This window comes from Sceloporus undulatus, chromosome 4, assembly GCF_019175285.1.
Source record: "Sceloporus undulatus isolate JIND9_A2432 ecotype Alabama chromosome 4, SceUnd_v1.1, whole genome shotgun sequence".
NCBI lineage: Eukaryota > Metazoa > Chordata > Lepidosauria > Squamata > Phrynosomatidae > Sceloporus > Sceloporus undulatus.
In genome coordinates, this window is record NC_056525.1 from 106,367,847 (window position 1) to 106,386,026 (window position 18,180).

Genomic DNA, 18,180 nt, shown 5'->3' on the forward strand with positions numbered 1-18,180 from the left:
CAGGTTGCCTACCCCGGCTTAGGGGGACTGACAATCTCTGAATCAAAACTGTTAACTGAAAACAAGTAATATTCTTCATTCTTTCTCTGTTGAAAGTAATTTATAATCAACTGCTTCTCTTGTACAGGAGGTATAATCCATCAACACCACCGGCAGCCTCTTATCACAAATGGCAAGTATAATGTTTCAGGACTACCAAAGGATATTGGAGGATCCCGCTCCCCATTCCTTATCAAAATTCATGGCAAGTACAATGGCTTACAGTTCTCTCTCCCTCTCTCTCTCTGTGCATGCACGTGTGCAAGAACAGGATTAACTTATGTTGGTTGAGAAGTAGTCTTTTTGATTAGGTCCCTTTGGCATTTTAAATAATAAATGAGTTTTCATAGACTCATCTCAGAACCTGAAGGTTTTGTTAGGTATTTGGTTTCTTCAGAGGAAGGGGCTTGCTTCCTGCAGAGCTAGCCTCCCATTCAGCAGAAATAATAATCTTGGCAGATGCAATCTCTGAATCGTGTCATTGTGATGGAAGATACTGCTGTACAGTGTAGCCTTGACCTCCTAAATTGGCCTACAGGCTTCAGGTGTTGTGGATGACACTATTCCATCATCAGTGCTGAAGCAACATTCAGCTGTCCTTCCATCTGCTTCTGCACATAGAATGAGGAAGGGGGAATGATCTATCCTTTGGGGTTGCCCTGGGCTCCAAAGCATTCTAGGAAAACTTGGAGTGGTAGTGGTGGAGCATATGCTGGTGAAAATCCCTTTCAGAAAACACCCTCTATCGCTGCCCTAAATACTTGTGTTTCTTGTGTACCTGCTCCTTCTCAGATGAAGAAAGAGTGTAGATTAGAGAACACTTCCATAGGATGCTATGGAAAGTCTGTCTCTCAAACTTGCAGCTAGTGATGAAAGCCAAAAGTTTGAGCAACTTGATATTCTTTGAATGTCTGAGGCTTGTCATGGCTATTCAGCACTGCAGTCTAAACATCAGTTACACTTGTCTTTTACTTTCCACTCAGGTGCATTAATGTTTGTTGCATGGATGACTACAGCTAGCATTGGTGTGATCATTGCCCGATTCTTCAAGCCTGTCTGGCCAAGTTTGTTGCTGTTTGGAGAAGAGATCTGGTTTCAGGTGGGAGAAAAAAAAAACAAGCTAGGGCAGTGGGTGCATTTGGGTAAGATTTTTATCATGCCATTACTTCCTACAGGAGATGCTGTGGTTATTTTATCTTCCACTTGTAACCTATCTACCTTTTTTCTAACACTATTTTTTTTTTTTGTCTCTGATCTTACCACAGAAAATCTGCTAAGGAAAAAACAACTCAACAGTGGCATAAAACCTCTTCAGTTCTAATGCAACAAGTTTTTTGTCTAGACATGCTCATTGGGTTTTTTAAATGACTTATAGGTGCATATGCTTGAATTCCTGGAAGAGTTTTTGTGAATCCATAAGTGCTTACATCCCAGTTTAATGCTGAATAGATTGGTTTTTTGCTTGATGTGTCTTGATATTAGAACTTGTATGAAACCTTGTTTGCGGCTTCTGTTGAAATTAAGCTGTTTTTCTTTTAAAAATCCAATTTTAACAATAGGTCCATCGAGTGCTAATGATGACAACTGTGTTTCTTACGAGTGCATCTTTTGTTCTTCCTTTTTTGTATCGTGGAGGTTGGAGTGAAGTAAGTGGCATTGCTCAAGTTTTTGAATATTAATATTGCTTAAAATGAATATTGTTATAAATGTTTACATTATTCTGTTATAGTCCTGGGGGGGGGGGAAGCCTCAACAAAATAAATTTGTAAGCTTCTGTGCAGTGCTAAGTCTGCTTAGTTTTATCCCCACCACAACTGTGTTGTTGGATAGTACAGACAGAATTTTGTTTGGATATGAGAGAACAAAGATTGGAATCAGATTGATATTCCTTGCTGAAAGTGTTGGGAGCAAGCTGGGCTGCATACCAGTAGATATATATGGAAAAAGTAATTTTTCCTGCTTAAACTTCATTGCCAGTGAAGATCTTAATCTTCATCTGATAGTGAGAAAATGATCAGGAACATTATTTTCTATCCCAGCTCTGTGATAGGCCAGAAAATTGGACACAAGTGTTAATGCTAAGTTATATTAAATTCTCTCTAGAACACAGTGCCTTAATTTGGTGAAAGCTTGAGAAACTATACGTTAATTATTTTTCAATAGAAAATCTTCCAGCCACTCTTAATTGTGTATTTGGAAGCCAGATCTTAATACTTCACTGTGACACACAAGTTAGGCCTAAGACATTACCTGTTATACTCGGTTTCCTTAGAGCAGGAAAGATACACTCATCACAGATTAATATGTGTCAGTACATAGATAAAAGGCTCAAGACAACACAGATGATGTACAGATGACAACAGTTGGACTAAGCAATGGAAACAAAAGGAACCTGAGTTACATAGACCCTTGCCATGTTGACTGAAAGCAAAAATGTTCTGTAAAATAGGGAATTGTTCAGAAAAGCAATAGGTTTTATCAAGTACAAAATTTGAACCTTGTAAGAAAGGTCTGTACTCCATTGTCATTCTAAGCCAGTAAACACAAGATGGGTGGCGATGGAAGAAGATGGGCATTCCATTGTCTCTAAACTTCTGAAATTTGCTCCATGATATAGTAGTATAGCCACAATTATTTTTAGCATGTTGTATTAAACATTGTGTATGTTTTAGGGAGTTTGAGGGCTTCTCTTCCTAAGAGAAGAAGTAGCAACAACTATCTATCCACTATCATGTATAGAATTATAGAAAATAATCACATTGCTAAATGTCTGTCTTTATAACTGAAGTTACCTTTTGCATAGCAAGCAGGTTTTCATCCTTATCTTGGCTGCACAGTGATGGCACTGGCAATCGTTCAGCCCCTCATGGCAGGGTTCAGACCACCTTCACAAGCACCAAGGTACTTCACATTTGTACATTGACTTTCCCATGGTTTCCTAATGGGATTGTGAGGACATTATTCTGAATCCATTTAGAAGTGGGCTAATGATCATATTGCTATACGCATGTAATGCTGGATATGGGCAGATTTTAAAAACCAGACTGACCCTACCATTAAACAGGGTAAGGCAGTTGCCTCATGGATCAGTGAGTAATGGTATAGAACTAGAAAGCAGAGCTGCATGTATCACATGGTCTTTCTTGCACCCCAGCCTGCCCTTATCCCAGGCTAGACTTACTATTTTCAGAGGTGGAGGGCAATATTCTGTTGCCGGTGCTGAAGTAAGATTCATCTGCTGATCTGATTTGCATTTGCATGTTAATGTAGAGGGCACCATCTTGTTCTTCACTGCAGATGGAAAAATGTGTAAGGTTGGACCTGCCCAAAAGAAATTCTGAAGCCCCATATGTTCAAAAATTCTCCAGTTTACAGCAGTCCTAATAATGTTTTATTCAAATGCTGAACCCCTTCCCCTCTTTTTAATTATGGTGTTAAAAACTATTCATTGATTATTTTTCTATCTTTTGGGGATCAGAAGGGAAATCTTCAACTGGTTACACTGGAGCACTGGTACAACTGCTAGAATACTTGCTGGTAAGTAATTAACCCATTCTGGTGTTGCTTAAAATGTTGGATTTGCAAGAGGGCCAGGGAGAATAAATACAGTAATGGTTACACTTAGTGAGGCTTTAGAAAAACAGTTTGTGACTTCTATAACAAAGTCCTATGCTACCTGTTCTTAACATGAGGTTGAAACTTCATTCTTTATTCCTGCTAACTTAAAGTAAAATCAATATATGATTTTTTAAAAAATATCCACCTCTGGGAATGTGTCAATGCTGCTTATATGTGCAGTGGTGTGGGTGTTGGACTATCTTGTATAAAACTAGTGCCAAAAGCCTGTTCAGATGTGGGAGTATGGTTTATACTCAATTCCTATACAATGATATATGATTTAACTGAGATACATAGTCAGTCCACTAATATAGATTGAAAATACTGTATGAATAGTTACTTTGTCCTGTTTGTCATCTGATGGCCATCTTTCTGGTGATGAGCATCTTTGTATGTAATCTAGTTTGTTCTTACCTGTCAGAAACATTGTCTGCCTCCAATGCTCTACTTAAGTCAATGCCTTCTCAATAGAATATCTCCTTGGTGGAATCTTGTAGAGCAGGGGTAGGCAACCTGTGGCCCGTGGGCCAGATGCGGCCCGCCGAGGCCTTGGGACCGGCCCCAGCCCGGTCCTGCCTCCGATTGCCGCCGGGGCCTTTGGGGAGCAATTGTCTATAGAAGCCTCAGAAACATCCATTTATATTAACATTTTTTAAAAAATCAGCAAATTTTTTCGTGTGTCCTCCATTTTTTTTAAAAAAAAAGTGTCTTCCATTTGAAAATTTTGTTCTACATTTGTCCTGGTTTATATATATATATATCCTGGTATATATATATATATATATATATATATATATATATATAATTTATTTTTTGGCTTCGGCCCCCCCAGTTGTCTGAGGGACAGCAACCCGGCCCCCGGCTCAATAAGGTTGCCTACCCGTTGTAGAGTTTATGCATATATATACATTGTAAAGACAGACATTGAGAGTCCAGAGTCACTTTCATGCCACAAAGAGGAAGCTAACTAGGACTTTGTGGAGGTTACCCATCTATGTTGTTACGTGCCTTCAGGTTGACTCTGACTTATGAAAACACTTGAATGTGGTTTGCTTGGCAAGATTTATTCAGAGAAGATTTGTCATTGCCTTCCTCTAAGGATGAGAGAATATGACTTGCTCAAGGTCATCCAATGGGTTTCCATGGCTAATTGGGGATTTGAATCATGGTCTCCTAGAGTCCTAACCCTAACCCAGCACTGAAACCACTACACTACTCAAACCATTATATACTATGTATGTGCTTGTCAGCTTATGGTGATCCCATAGATTTTTCATAGTATTTTCTTAGGCAAGGAATAGGCAAGGTGGTTTTGCCAGTTCCTTCTTCTGAAATATAGCCCATAGCACCTGGTATTAGTTGGCAGTCTCACATCCAAGTACTAACCAGGGCTGACTCTTCTTAGCTTCCAAGATCAGATGGGATCTGATGCATTTAGGGTATTTGGACCTTGTTACGTTCTATAGGAGTGGTGACATATCTGACAGTAATGATCTACTGAGGAGAACTACCTATTGTCAGTGAAATTCCTTGAGTATTTTTCAGAAGTTCAGTTATTATCTGAAGAAAAATAAGTGTATAAACTGTGTATTGTTCTTACATAGTGGTGACAATGTTCCTGGGAATGGACTTGCCAGCTCTCAATCTTCCAGATCCATGGGATACGTATGCAATGACTGGATTTGTAGCTTGGCATGTTGGCACTGATATTCTTCTGGAAATACATGGCTACTATCTCGTTCGCAAAGGTACAAAGAATTACACTTCAGTTTTGCACTGAAAATAAAGCAGTTGTAACAAGCAAAACATAAAATAAACCTTTCAACTATTTGTGGTACTTAAAAGAGGTTGACTTTAAGACCACTTCAGGTTAGTCTTAATCTACTTATTTTCTGCCCTTGAGATTTGCTGTGAATTTTGCAGGTGCACAGTCTCTCTTTCTCTCTTTCTGAGAAAATAATGTCATATACTTGGTCAGCAATTTACATAGTAGTGCTAGATATTCATGTGGTAGAAGAGGTTGGTGAAGTGAATGTCTAAACTGATCTCTCCTTCAGTTTGTGGCAGCTAAAAGATAGATAGGTTTGGAGATCAAAGAGCTGCCAGTTGAGTTTCTTTGTGAGCCAAAGGTTGAGGTTGCAAAACGGACAGTAGAGATAAAAATGGATAGAGAGAGCCACTAGATGAGATCATAGCTAAGTGGGGATTTGGTCTTTTGTTTTCTTTTCATCAGCTCTTCCTACAATCATTGAAAGAACTACCAACTACTTCAGTCACTTTCTTGTTTCCATTCTAATCTGCACTGCAGAAATAATGCAGTTTGACACTGCTTTAACTGCCATGGCTCAGGGCTATGGAGTCCTAGGATTTGTAGTTTGTTAAAGCGGTGTCAAACTTCATTATTTTTGCAGTGCATATTAGACCAAAGTGAATGAATTTGTTTACTTCACAGTTAGCACCTTACAAATCTGCATGCACTTGCTGCATTTCACCCCATATGCAGCCACCACTAAATGAACATCTTGTTTGGTATTTTTCAACTTAAATTGCAAAATGATAGCTGGTGTCATTGAGCATCAATTGAAAAAAAAGTGAATGTTGAAATATTGTCCAAACATGGTGCATATAAGCAAAAAAATTAATCTTTGTGACTTACAATATCTTGCAACCATGCAAATTTCTAAGAACCATACTAGAACTGTGAAACTGGGTGTCACTCAGCATGCCTCATTTCCAAATGTGCTGCCATGCTAAGAACCTGTGCAAATGGCTGCAGTTGTGGCAGCCTAGGCTCATGAAAGCACAATCTGTAATGCACTTCCTAATTGGTAAATATATTTTCCTTTTCTGGCACACAGAAGTGCAGCATCCAGATCCAGTGTAAGTATGGCCTAGTACAGACCACCGCGAAACAGCGGTCTGCAGGCACCTGTTTTTACTCTGGAGGGAGGGGCAGCCCCCAAATCACGTGCCGTCACTCTGTAGTAAAAAGAACCCAGAAAAAACAGGTTCTTTTTCGTGCTCAATAGTTATGTTGCGAGTGTGCCAATGGCGCACTCGTGACGTAACTGGCATGGTGCAACATGCGGATGCTATGCATCCCTTATGTCATAATGGCAGCGCCCGTGTACATGGGACTCTGCCATTATTGTGCTGTCAGCACGTATTAGGGTTAGGGACTGCACAGTTGCTACGCGGCCCCTAACCCAAAAATCGGTGCCAGCATGGCGCTTTTACACGGTCTGTACCATGCCAATGTTGGGCTTTCTTTTTCCATTGCTGTTCTTTGCAACAAATGGAAGCAGGCACCTGACTTTTTCTATCTATACTTGGAGGGAATATAAAATGGAAGGTATAAATGTTATCAATGTACAAAACATTATGTTTTGTGTATTGTAGTGTTCTGAAGGACAGAGCACTAGCTAAATTGTCATATGAAGCCTTATGTTCTCCTTGCTTTTCTATAGTGTCACAGACTATAATGTTTGTGTGGTACTAGGTTGTTTTCAGTTTAGGGCCTTTTTTCCACAATTGTCCAGGAAGGGGAGGCCAGACAAACATCTTCATTCTTCCATTTAAAAGAGAATGTGCTGGTTTCACAAGATGCCTTAAATCAAACCTGGTTGTTAGTAGGGTGTGAATTGGTAGAAGAAGCTCAGTGGCACAATATAAACCAGTGCTTCTTAAGATCTTTGATATATAGGACTCACACCCCCTCCCCCCTCAGTATGGCAGGGGCCAGTACTGTATTTGTGTCCATTAGCTACAATTCTTTGATTATTTGCTGGAAATTTCCAGGGACTGGCAGCTGGTGGCTTGTGGACTGGCACTGGTCCATGGACCCCCACTTTGAGTAATCCTGATGTAAAGCAGATGTGTCTCAAATGGACTAGTTCTGTTGAAACGTGCCTGTTGTTTTACATACATCCTTTTAAAGATGGAGTGGGCAACTTCCAAAGTATGATGGTTAACTGTTCACATTATTAGTTTTTTGTGGGTTTTTCGGGCTATGTGGGCATGTTCTAGAAGAGTCTATTCCTGATGTTTCGCCAGCATCTGTGCCTGGCATCTTCAGAGAATGTTGGCATAGAATAGAGCTCTCTGTGTGTGCGTGCGCGTGTGCGTGCGCACACACACACACACACACACACACACACACACACACTGTGTGACCCTGGGTCTGGAGGAAATTCCATGTTAATCTGTGTATTGTTCTGTTGTTGATGGCAGGTCCTCAGGGTGGGAGGATATGCAAAGGAGGATTAGTGTCTGCTAACTGGTGATTATTATCTGCTGGGAAAGCCCCTGACCTTGGGTAGTTTCTCATTTGCATTTGCTGAGTCCTCATTTTGCTATTCTTCAGGACTGGTAGCCAAAGTGAACAACACTTTAAGGGTTTCTTCTTTCTGGTTGAAATTATTCAGATGTTTATGGATTTCAATGGCTTCCCTGTGCATTCTGACCTGATGGTTGTTGGCATGGTCCAGAATTTCATGCAGACACTAATCCTCTTTGAACATGACCACATAGCCTGAAAACCCTACAAAAAACTAAGGATGCCGGCCATGAAAGCCTTTGACTTCACAATGTTCCCATAATCCTTCACCATTGGCTGAGCTGGATAAAGCTAAGGAGACTTGCAGTTGAACATTATCTGTGGGTAACAGTTGTTTGTTCAAAAGCCAATGATGGACATCTTCAGAGAATTTGGAGACTTTCCAGACTTCAGATATCAATGGGCTGCACCCACCCCTTATTCAAACCTAAAGGTTTGAGAAAACCTTCTGTTTTCATTTTTAGCACTAAGAATGAAATAGGATTTAAATTCCTATTTAATTTCACTTCCAGCCCCAGATGTTTTACAGTGTCTTATCAGTCATTTCTACACCCTGTGTGGGTTGTGTGAATGTGTGTGTGGGGGGCTGCACTGGGTGCTTGAGTGGGCTGTATGTGACCTGAGGGCCTCCTCCTGCATTTTTGCTTTCCCTGTTTTAAGTGAGTCTTGTAAGCAACCTGGAAGGAAGGTAGATAGGGATGTGTGAAAGTGAATATGAGGCAGCAAATATGTCTCTCATCCCTATCACTCTAATAATACTTGTCTCTTGTAGTTGAAGTGGTGGAAGAGGACAGGATACAAATTTTGCAGTCTATTAACTCCACAGAAGCACAGGTAAGCATGTGTGTGCATGAAAGAGATGGGACACATGGAACTAAGAGAAGACAATGCAAATGAATTCTTTCAGAATGCAAAGCAGTCTTCAAAGAGACTGGTGGATGCTCTGATGATTTTAACCCTTAAGCTGGCTAGGGATGATGGGAACTGCATTCCAGCAAAAACCAGAGAAGAGAGCTCTAGATGTGCCAGCACTGAACTACATCATTGTCAGTGAGTAGGAGCAGCACAGGTTAATGACCCTTTGTGCTTACAAAAAAGTCACCATATTGGGATTATGTTCAGACTGATATTCTTCTCTGCTCATACCCTTGATACTATGGTAGTACTTCCTTCTACACTGGGTAGTGTTATGATTGCTTTTGAAGCCATTTGTTCTTGCATAAGAGAATGAAATAAGTGAAGATTTTGCATCTCTGTGGTGCACTTTGAAAGGATTGGTAGACAGGATTTTTCTGAATTGGTATGTGAGTTTTCATAAACAGGCATGAGCCCTCAACTTTTGTTTTTCTCCCTTTTTCCAGGGCCATACATTTAAAAAGACAGTGCTATTCATCTACATTTGTGGAAATATTGCATTCCTCAGCAACTTCCTGACAGCAATTGTACAAATATGACTGTGAAGAAGAATTTAGTGCTCTGAAAAACTTGTGCAAAAGGATTGCCTCTCTGGGACTAAAATATTTTACTGATGCTCACAGCAGAAAGACCAATCTCTGAATGAAACTCTTATTACAAATCCAAGATTTAAGAAATTGTGTGTGAACTGGATTTTCACTGCCATGCAGTCATTGGATAATGAAATTAAATATGTTGAGTCATGAGGTCCCAATCCTGATTTGGACCTGCCTCTCTCGTCCCAATGACTGACCATCTCATCTCAATGTCGATATTCATATTCTTGATATTCAGTTTCATCTGGCACCAGAAGGCTAGAAGAAAGGATATTGCTTTCAACAAGCTGGGCTTGAGGCTCCCTGTGTATCTGATCTGGGATACTTGTTGTTCAACTGTTTCTTCACCACCTTGATATGATTTCATGGTGGGCCAGCATGTCTTGTCACAGACGATCACCATTATGGTGTGAGAGAATGTGGAACCCCATATATTTAGAGTCTGTATGATCAAGGATGGTTTATACTCTGTCTCACTCCATCTGAGCACAGATAATTGTAGCCACAATGTTATGGAGCTATACTTGAAGAATAATGACGTTCACAAGAGGCTCCCAGTTTTTGTACTTTGACTCCAGTTGAGACGAAGGTGCTAGGATTTATGGAGCCTTTGTCCATGGGTATTCCAACTGTTAAATCTGGAAATATTTGTGAATCTTAGAGGCAAGAGGGCTCTATGTGAATGGAAGCCAAATAGGTATTAGATAGCTGTTGGTACCACCTCCACCCATGGTTGATCGGGGGGGGGGGGTCTTCTTAAAGGAACAACATGGAGAGAAGTGAATGAAATAGTTTAGGATTTTTAGTTTGATTGACAGGTTGTAGGTGTTAACAGTGAAAACCCCGAGCATTCAAAGAGTGATGAAAACTATTTGAACATCCTCTCTTCTTTTGTAACTTCACATTTGCACATCGTAGCAAACCATCCACCCCCTCTCTGTTCAGCCTGAGGGTTTTTTTAAAAAAAGATAACTAGTCACTATGTAAATTGTTATTTTTATGCACAAAAGACTGTAGAACGAGTGCCAACTGCTGTATTTCATATTAGTTTATATTTTGTTTTGTTTTTTGAAGGGGGAATCCAATTGTGTCTGCCTGCCATTAGAATGAAATTGAGCAACAGGGCTGTTCCTCCTCTTTCTGCAGCCTCTGGTCTTAGAAAGATTGGGGGATTTTTGGATCTGGGTTGGGGGATGTAAGGGTTTGTTAGGGACAGGGAATTTTTATTGTGGGAGCAGACCTTTGCTTGCCCAACACTGGAAGTATTCCCATAGGAAGAAAACAGTTTGTGTCAATTTGCTATGAATATAGTTGATGTAACTGCCATGCAGATCACAAGATTTCATGATCACCTGTCCCCGAAAGATCCAGTAGATACTGATAATTTCAGTCCTCTTGAAATCTAATTGCTTTCACAACTTGCCACAAAATCAAAGGTGAGACTACTTAAATTTTATAGTTGTGCATTGCATTCCAGTACTTTTATCTTGTTATAAAAATATAAATTGTTTAAATTAAAATGTTTGTAAATTACATTGACTTTTTTTAAAAAAGGAGTTATTATTCTGAAAGCATCATTGTACTTACCTCAAGCAAATGTATGGTTTGAGAATTTGAGAAATGGAGTAGCTGTTGAATGTATAACAGTTGCTGGCCTTTCGTGTACCTGCTACAAACATGTTTGCACCAAAAGAACCCAATCAATTATTGTGAGTACAAAGCTTGCAAAGTTGCTTTAAATTCCTGTGATTCAATATCTACATGAAGTTACTCTGATTTGCCCAGCAACAAGTCACAGAATCTTAGACTTGGAAGGGACCCAAATGGCCATTTAGCCCAACTTCTTGCCATGCAGGAATACAGCTAAGCATTCCTGAAAGATGCCCATGCAACCTCTCATTCCAAAGAAGGACAAGACACTCTATTTCACTGTTGGAATAGTCCTTGTAGCAAATAAGGTCTTGGTAATGTTTAAGTGGAATCTCTCTTGTGATTTGAACCCTTTAGTTTGTGTTCTTGATTCTGGAGCAGCAGAAAACAAGCTTGCTCCATCTTCCACATTTCATCCCTTCAGATATTTAAAGATGGCTATCATGTCATCACGTTTAGTACTCAGTTCCCTTAGTTGTTCCTTTAATCATCTTGGTCACCCTTCTCTGGACACATGCCAGCTTGTCAATATCTTTTTTGAGCTGTGGTGCCCAGAACTGGACACAGTATTCCAGGTGAGGCCTGACCAATGCAGAATAGAATGGCACTGCTACTTAATCTTGATCATGTTGAAGCAGCCAGAATTGCAGTGGCTCATTTGGTGGCTGCATTGCACAGCTGACTCCTATTGAGTTTCTGATTTACTGATGCATCTAGATCCTTTACACATGTCAACAGCATTCGGACTTGTTTCTAGAAGCAGAAATATCACCCATGATATACATGCATGGAAATCCAGGAGAATCTCTTAGTTCTTATGAGAAGGATCCTATCTGTCATCAGTTTAACAGGTGGCTCTGATGTCAGCACTGATTCTACATGAAGATAATATGGATATAACCAGGAAGTGCCAGGTGGAAATCATGCAGCTATCCTGATATTTACTGTTGAACTGCAACACCTGCACAGTCAATAGTGAAGAATGATGGCAGCTGCAGTTCAGCAACACTAAAGGCTGCACAATTCCCACTCCTGCCCTTGAAGCTTTTGACACTAGGTTGATGCTGCTTCCTGCTAGAAGGGCAAGTCAGGAGTGCTAAACCTGTAATCCTCCAGATCTTGTTGGAATGCAACTCCCATTTGACTTAGACAGCAGCTAATGATGAGGGATTGTGGGCGATGCAATACCAAAACTGCATGGCCACTTGTCCCCCACAAATGGAATCAATACTGGCAATTATAATTATAATGTAGTCTTTGTGAGCCTTCCCCCAGAAACTGTGCAGAAATGGGGGTGGGGGCGATACAGGTGTTTGGCTTTAGAAGAGGACTGGGCAACTGTGGAAGAGCAAGTGGCTGCATTAGCCTCCCAGGAGACCTTGGGGGCTATATCCTGCTGCACTCCCTACAAATACATTGCTGACAGAGGTCCAATGGGATGTATGTGGAGCATTTTTCACTATGTTTTTAATGCCTAGGAGAGACCTGTTTTAAAACTTTGGCCTGTTACAGACTGCCAAAATAAAGCTGCTTCGGGTCTCTTTTGAGGTATGCTATTTAAATGATGCATGTGTCCTAAGAGTCCGGAGGTCTTGCCAAAGCCACACTCCATTCCTAAGCACTGGAGTGCAGCTTTGGTGCAGCTTCCGGATTCTTAGGATGCATGCATCATTTAAACAGCATACCTCCAAAGAGACCCGAAGCAGCTTTATTTTGGCAGTCTGTAACAGACCTTTCTGTTTAATTTCTGTTCACTTCCTATTTCAGAAAAAAATGCCACTCCTGGTCTTAAATTGGGGGGAAGCTTGAGGCCACACATTTGATACTCCCGTAAAAACCACAAAGCCTTTTTCTCTAGAATTTAAGCAGTCTGCATTCCCATCACTATTGAAAAAGGCCCGAACTCCAGCAAATCACATGTGGCAGGATTGTATTTTAATCTACTGGAATGAGCAGTATTTTAATCATGTAGATAAGACCAGGTATCTTCAGTTGTGCTTGGGAGCTAATAGGGCTGACCTGCTCTATGTTGTTGTGTCCCTACTTTGGAGTAGACAAGAGGAAAATGGGAACTGGATTCTAAACATAATTTGGCTGTCAGGGCAGAGAAGGGATTGAGATCTCAAAGAAACAACAACTGGAAGTGCCTTTCATTGAATAATTCCAGAGATCTTGGGTCCCACCCAAAAAAGTCGGTCAGTGAAGACATTTGGAAAGGACATCCTCTTTCCCCCATCCCTTCTAGTGCTTTTTGCCATAGATATAATTCTGTATAAGATGGGAAATACTCAAAGCCTGCCCATGTCTTCATAACAATAAACCATACATGTTATGTATCCTCCTTCCTTTAATAAAATAAAGCCAAAGTCTTTCACAAGGTATACTGTTGATACATTTCTGAGGCTGGACCCCAGAACTAATCCATCTTTCCTTGTTGTCATTTCTGTCTTTTGTAGAGAAGGGGCAGTGTTGTCACGTTTAGTATTGGTTTCATATAAAACAGAATGTTAGGAATGCCACTTCCACTATGGAGACACTGTGTGGTGCTCTTGCTCAGGTTTAATAGCAGTTAGCTCTTTTTGGACACGGTGGCCAAGTTGAACACATAAAAAAGATCCACATGAGCCTAAATTTCCTGGGGCAAATAGAAATCTAAGATTTGAAAGCATAATCTGTTATTTCATTTAGCTCCCCCTTGCAAATATATGTACTTTGTTAATATGAAGCAGGCTGAAACTTGAAACATAGCCTCTAGTAAAACCAGTTAGCTCTACGGAAGACAAAAGTTCTTAAGCAGGTAGGTGCATCTAGTTAGGTAAGAATAATTTCAACCAAAGCTGGCTGCTGGAATAAAGTTCCTCCTGTCTTCAGGCTGGTAGTTGCCAGTTACCTCTTTAACATTCCCTTTCTCTTCTAGTCAGTAAGAATCAAACAACAAAAAACATATTTGCCTGACCTCTAAGGTGAAGGGATGGATGGACTGTGATAATTGCAAATGTCATGATGAACTCTAGTCTGTATCTGGCCAAGTAAGTGGTTTTAGAAAATACAAAAGTTATACTGTAACACAGAGTTGGCTACATGTGCTTCTGGGTCATTTTTGTGACCCTACAGGAAACCAGTTTTTGTGTGAGCAATTTTTGTTTGCTCCAAAATGCCCACCCAAATCTCTCTAGGGCGGGTAGAGGGCAGATCTACCATGTTTGGAAGCTCCTGGGCACCCCAGAGCAACATGACCAACTTTTTCCCAAAAATAATTTTCCAAAAATGGTTTTGCCCCCGCATTACTACCATGTTTCCACCATGTTTTGGGACCACCCTGGACCAATTTAGGACAAGGAAAAGCCTTTTTTTGATAGAGGAAGTAAATAAGAAGTGGTTTGCCTAAAGGCAAAACAAGTTTATTCTTTTCAGGAGCTGGTGTATTGAGAGGCTGCGACCCTTGAAGTTCCCCTGGGAGGCTAACGTGGTCCCCTGTGATTCCACAATTGTCCATCCCTGATGTAGTAACACATGTTGTTAAGGGTGTGTGTGTGTGTGTTCAAGATACTGGCTCTTAGGTTCCTAGAACAAATCTTAACACTGAAAATTTCCAATTATTCTTACCAGTCATCCTTAAAAGGGCCTCCAAATTTTAAATTATTATGGATCTGGAGTGGCAAATTTTATCGCTGTCCATTTTTCTTCCATATAAAGTGCCATTATTCCTATGTATGTATATCTGAATAAGCAAAAGCCACCCAGGACAAAAATGTAGAAAATTCTTCTTTTGGTTCATATCACACATCCAGATACTTAGCATTATTCCGCTACAGATGTTAAATCACCCTTTTCCCCAGTTTTGCCATTCTCATTCTCAGAGCTGTAAAATAAAAAAAAAAAAGGAAACATCACAATGAATATTAAAGTATTATTCCATGGATGATTCTATTTTTGAATGTATGTGTAAGACATAAACTTACCTCATATAGTTAGGCTAGCTCTCAGAGAAAGCATGGTTTTAATAGTGTTAAAATCAGAGGTTGTTAGTGCAGAGAGGGATAATAGCACAGGCAACAGTCAAAAGAAACACTTCTACTTAGGTGACATACGGTGAAGCTACATTGTAGAAATACTTCATGTTGACAACACTTTAAGTGCTGTAGCTCCATCCAGTACAACCTTGGGATCTGTAGTTTTATAAGGTCTTTAGCCTCCTTGCTAAAGAGGTTAGTGCCTCACCAAACACAAATACAAGGATTCTGTAGGATGGAGCCATGACAATTAAAATGGACCAAAAAATTTATTTCTACAGTGTAGATGCAACCATAGTGATAATTGAAGTTGCGTTTTCAGTTCTATGGCCTGTTACAGACAGGCCAAATAAAGCTGCTTCGAGTCACTTTGGAGGTATGGTATTTCAATGATGCATGCGTCCTAAGAGTCCAAAAGCCGCACCAAAGCTGCATTCCAGTCCTTAGAAAGTAGTGTGCTTTGGTCGGCTTTTGGACTCTTAGGACCATGCATCATTGAAATACCATACCTCCAAAGTGACTCGAAGCAGCTTTATTTGGCCTGTCTGTAACAGCTATGTTGGTGACTAGAAAAGATGTGTTTTCCATTTCTGTGTCCACCGTTCTGGCTACTGTACCAGGCACACAGTGGATTCTCAAATGTTGTGGTTCTTGTGTTCTACTAAAACCCAAGGGTAAATCAACCAAAAGAGATACTAATTTGAAGGGCAGGGTATGCCAGCTGGAGTAAAATAAGGACCATAACATGGTTATCCAAAGGATTTCATATTTCCCAAGACTTCCAAAGCAATTTCTAACTCAGACATATTGAAATACATCTGGAAAGATGACTTTTGGAGGAAAATTGCATATACAAATACAGTTTTTGAGTGTGAAACTTAAAGGGACTGTCCATGCAGATTAAAGCAGTACTGGCTAGCAGGTCCTATGACAGTGGAGTGGTGAATCATTGAGTCAGAACTTTAAAGGAGCTATCCAAGATGCTGAATGCTATCCCCCATGCTATGTTCAGCACTGTGGATAGCTCTTTTTTTAAAAAACCAGAGCCACTTGTCATTGCTGCATTAATGTGAAAATAGATCAGAATGGGTCTATCCATGGAGCAAATATAGATTGATATAACCAGTGGACATGGACCTAGTTACTTCTAGCACCCTGTGCTGAATAGTGCAATGACCTGCATACACAAGTAGCATTCTACACACCAAGGGTTCTAACAGCCTAAGTTAGAAAGAGTGTTTGTTGTTTCTAAAAATCTCCTGGGACTCATACAGGGATTTGTTTTTTTATGTTCCTGCACTATGTAGTATAAAGGTGCTTATGCAGAAAATATATGCATTGGACAAATTGTATAGATTGCATTATTGAACTTCATGGTGACATGCAGAACATGGCTAGGAAATCTGCTTGCCAGCTATTGCCAGGCACACATTCCCATCTGTCTCAGCCAGTCTGGTCAATGGTGAAGTATGATGGGAGCTGCAGTCCAATAACATATGGAGGGTGGTAGTTTTTTCATCTCTATGTAAGGCTGCCCTTTTTTCAAACTAGCCAACTGACACTTGTGCCTTTTTCACTATGAACAGAATCTCTTCCTATGCGTACACTGGGTGGCCACCCAACCTTTCTTTTCACTCCTTAGCCATTTTTGGCTCTCTGTATTCCTACAAAGGTATCTAGGAATGTTTCACTGGCTCTTGTACACTCCAAGTGTATTGGAGTGGCAATTATTTCTTTGGCATTCATAAGCTGAATCCCCCCCCCCCAAGAAAAAAATGCCAAGAAAACAAACAGCTCTTTGTACATTACTACCTTGGTTACAGCAGGTCTTCCTGGCTTTGTTTCCTTTTTAGAGCAAGCCGGGTAATTATGAGATTGTTTTAGAAAATTACTCATTTCCTAGCATTCACTGCTTATTCAGTGTGTGGCCAGGCCTTATAACAATGTGTGGGAAGAGGTATGGAGAAGGGAACCAAAACAAGGACAGCAATTCAGTGTCAACACAGTGGATACTAAGTTCTGTAGGAATTCTTCACTGCCAGGTAGTCTACGGTAATTTCTGTTCCAAAATTTTAGTTCAGAGGAATAAGTCTCTCTCACATTCAGAAAGTATTTGGATGTCCTGGTACTAAATTCACTGTTGTTGATGTAGGCCTTATTGATTTTTGTTAATAGAACTTCCTTCCGTGTAAGGCTTTGTAGGATGACAGCAATGCTGAACCAAGTCAATGGTTCTAATTCTTAGTACTGTGGCTTCACTGGCTTAAGGATTAGGCCAATAAGACGCAGAAAGGGCAGTGTTACACTCACCTAACAGAGCTTACATTCATCAAATTTTAGTGCTTAGATACAGTATTAACATGAATCAGAATGCAATTTGGATTCAAGGTTATTTTGTGCTTTCAGAATAAATTGGTAAGTAATAGGCTTACAGTGAGAAGAAGAGTTAAAGATTTCATGCAAACAAGTTAGAAAATGTAAGACATTTTTATTCAAGGTAGATGGACAGAATACCAGAGTTTACAGAGAGACAAACAAATTTGGTTGTAGCCGTACTAAGAAAAACATACACAAAGAGACACACAGACTGACTTAAAAAAAAGATATCTAAACGTGTGGTTAAAAGTAATGCAAATCTGTTAAACCAATATTTCTGAGTTAAGGTGCAAGGTATAGTGTACAGTACAAAGTTAAGAAGACAGAGGCACAATTGAGTTCCAAAATAGGAAATCCATAAAATAAGAAAAAAATGCTATTGTTTACCACCAAAATGCAATCTGAACCCATTTTTGTTACATGCCACAAGGACAAGGAGTGAATGTTTTTGTAATCAGTGTTTTTGGGATGCATTCAAAGTAGAAAGATCCATCTCTGATCCCCTGCCCCATTACCTACTTCATGAAGCTTTGAAGTAGTCTTAATTTTTTTTAGCAGTTAGATCCTTAAAAATCTTGTAACCATTGTTGGCTTGCACATGCTTAAAGATTAGATGGATGTATTGGAACATAGAAAA

General features: G+C 40.0%; 2 protein-coding genes across 4 annotated transcripts in view; one reads left to right on the forward strand and one right to left on the reverse strand.

Moving 5' to 3' along the window:
* LOC121929800 (ferric-chelate reductase 1-like) overlaps positions 1-11,584 on the forward strand; it is a 33,837-nt gene extending 22,253 nt beyond the window's left edge. For both annotated transcript variants that reach the window (XM_042465713.1, XM_042465714.1), the window contains exons 9-16: positions 128-244; positions 1,023-1,138; positions 1,599-1,685; positions 2,843-2,940; positions 3,518-3,576; positions 5,262-5,405; positions 8,766-8,827; positions 9,355-11,584. In XM_042465713.1, coding sequence (XP_042321647.1) covers positions 128-244; positions 1,023-1,138; positions 1,599-1,685; positions 2,843-2,940; positions 3,518-3,576; positions 5,262-5,405; positions 8,766-8,827; positions 9,355-9,447 — 776 coding nt within the window. In that variant the 3' untranslated portion in view covers positions 9,448-11,584. The remainder of the gene's footprint in view (positions 1-127; positions 245-1,022; positions 1,139-1,598; positions 1,686-2,842; positions 2,941-3,517; positions 3,577-5,261; positions 5,406-8,765; positions 8,828-9,354) is intronic.
* A 1,903-nt stretch (positions 11,585-13,487) lies between these two features.
* The window catches only part of PALMD (palmdelphin), a 75,552-nt gene continuing 70,859 nt past the window's right edge, over positions 13,488-18,180 (reverse strand). For both annotated transcript variants that reach the window (XM_042464862.1, XM_042464861.1), the window contains exon 9: positions 13,488-15,016. In XM_042464862.1, the coding sequence (XP_042320796.1) occupies positions 14,973-15,016 (44 nt within the window). In that variant the 3' untranslated portion in view covers positions 13,488-14,972. The remainder of the gene's footprint in view (positions 15,017-18,180) is intronic.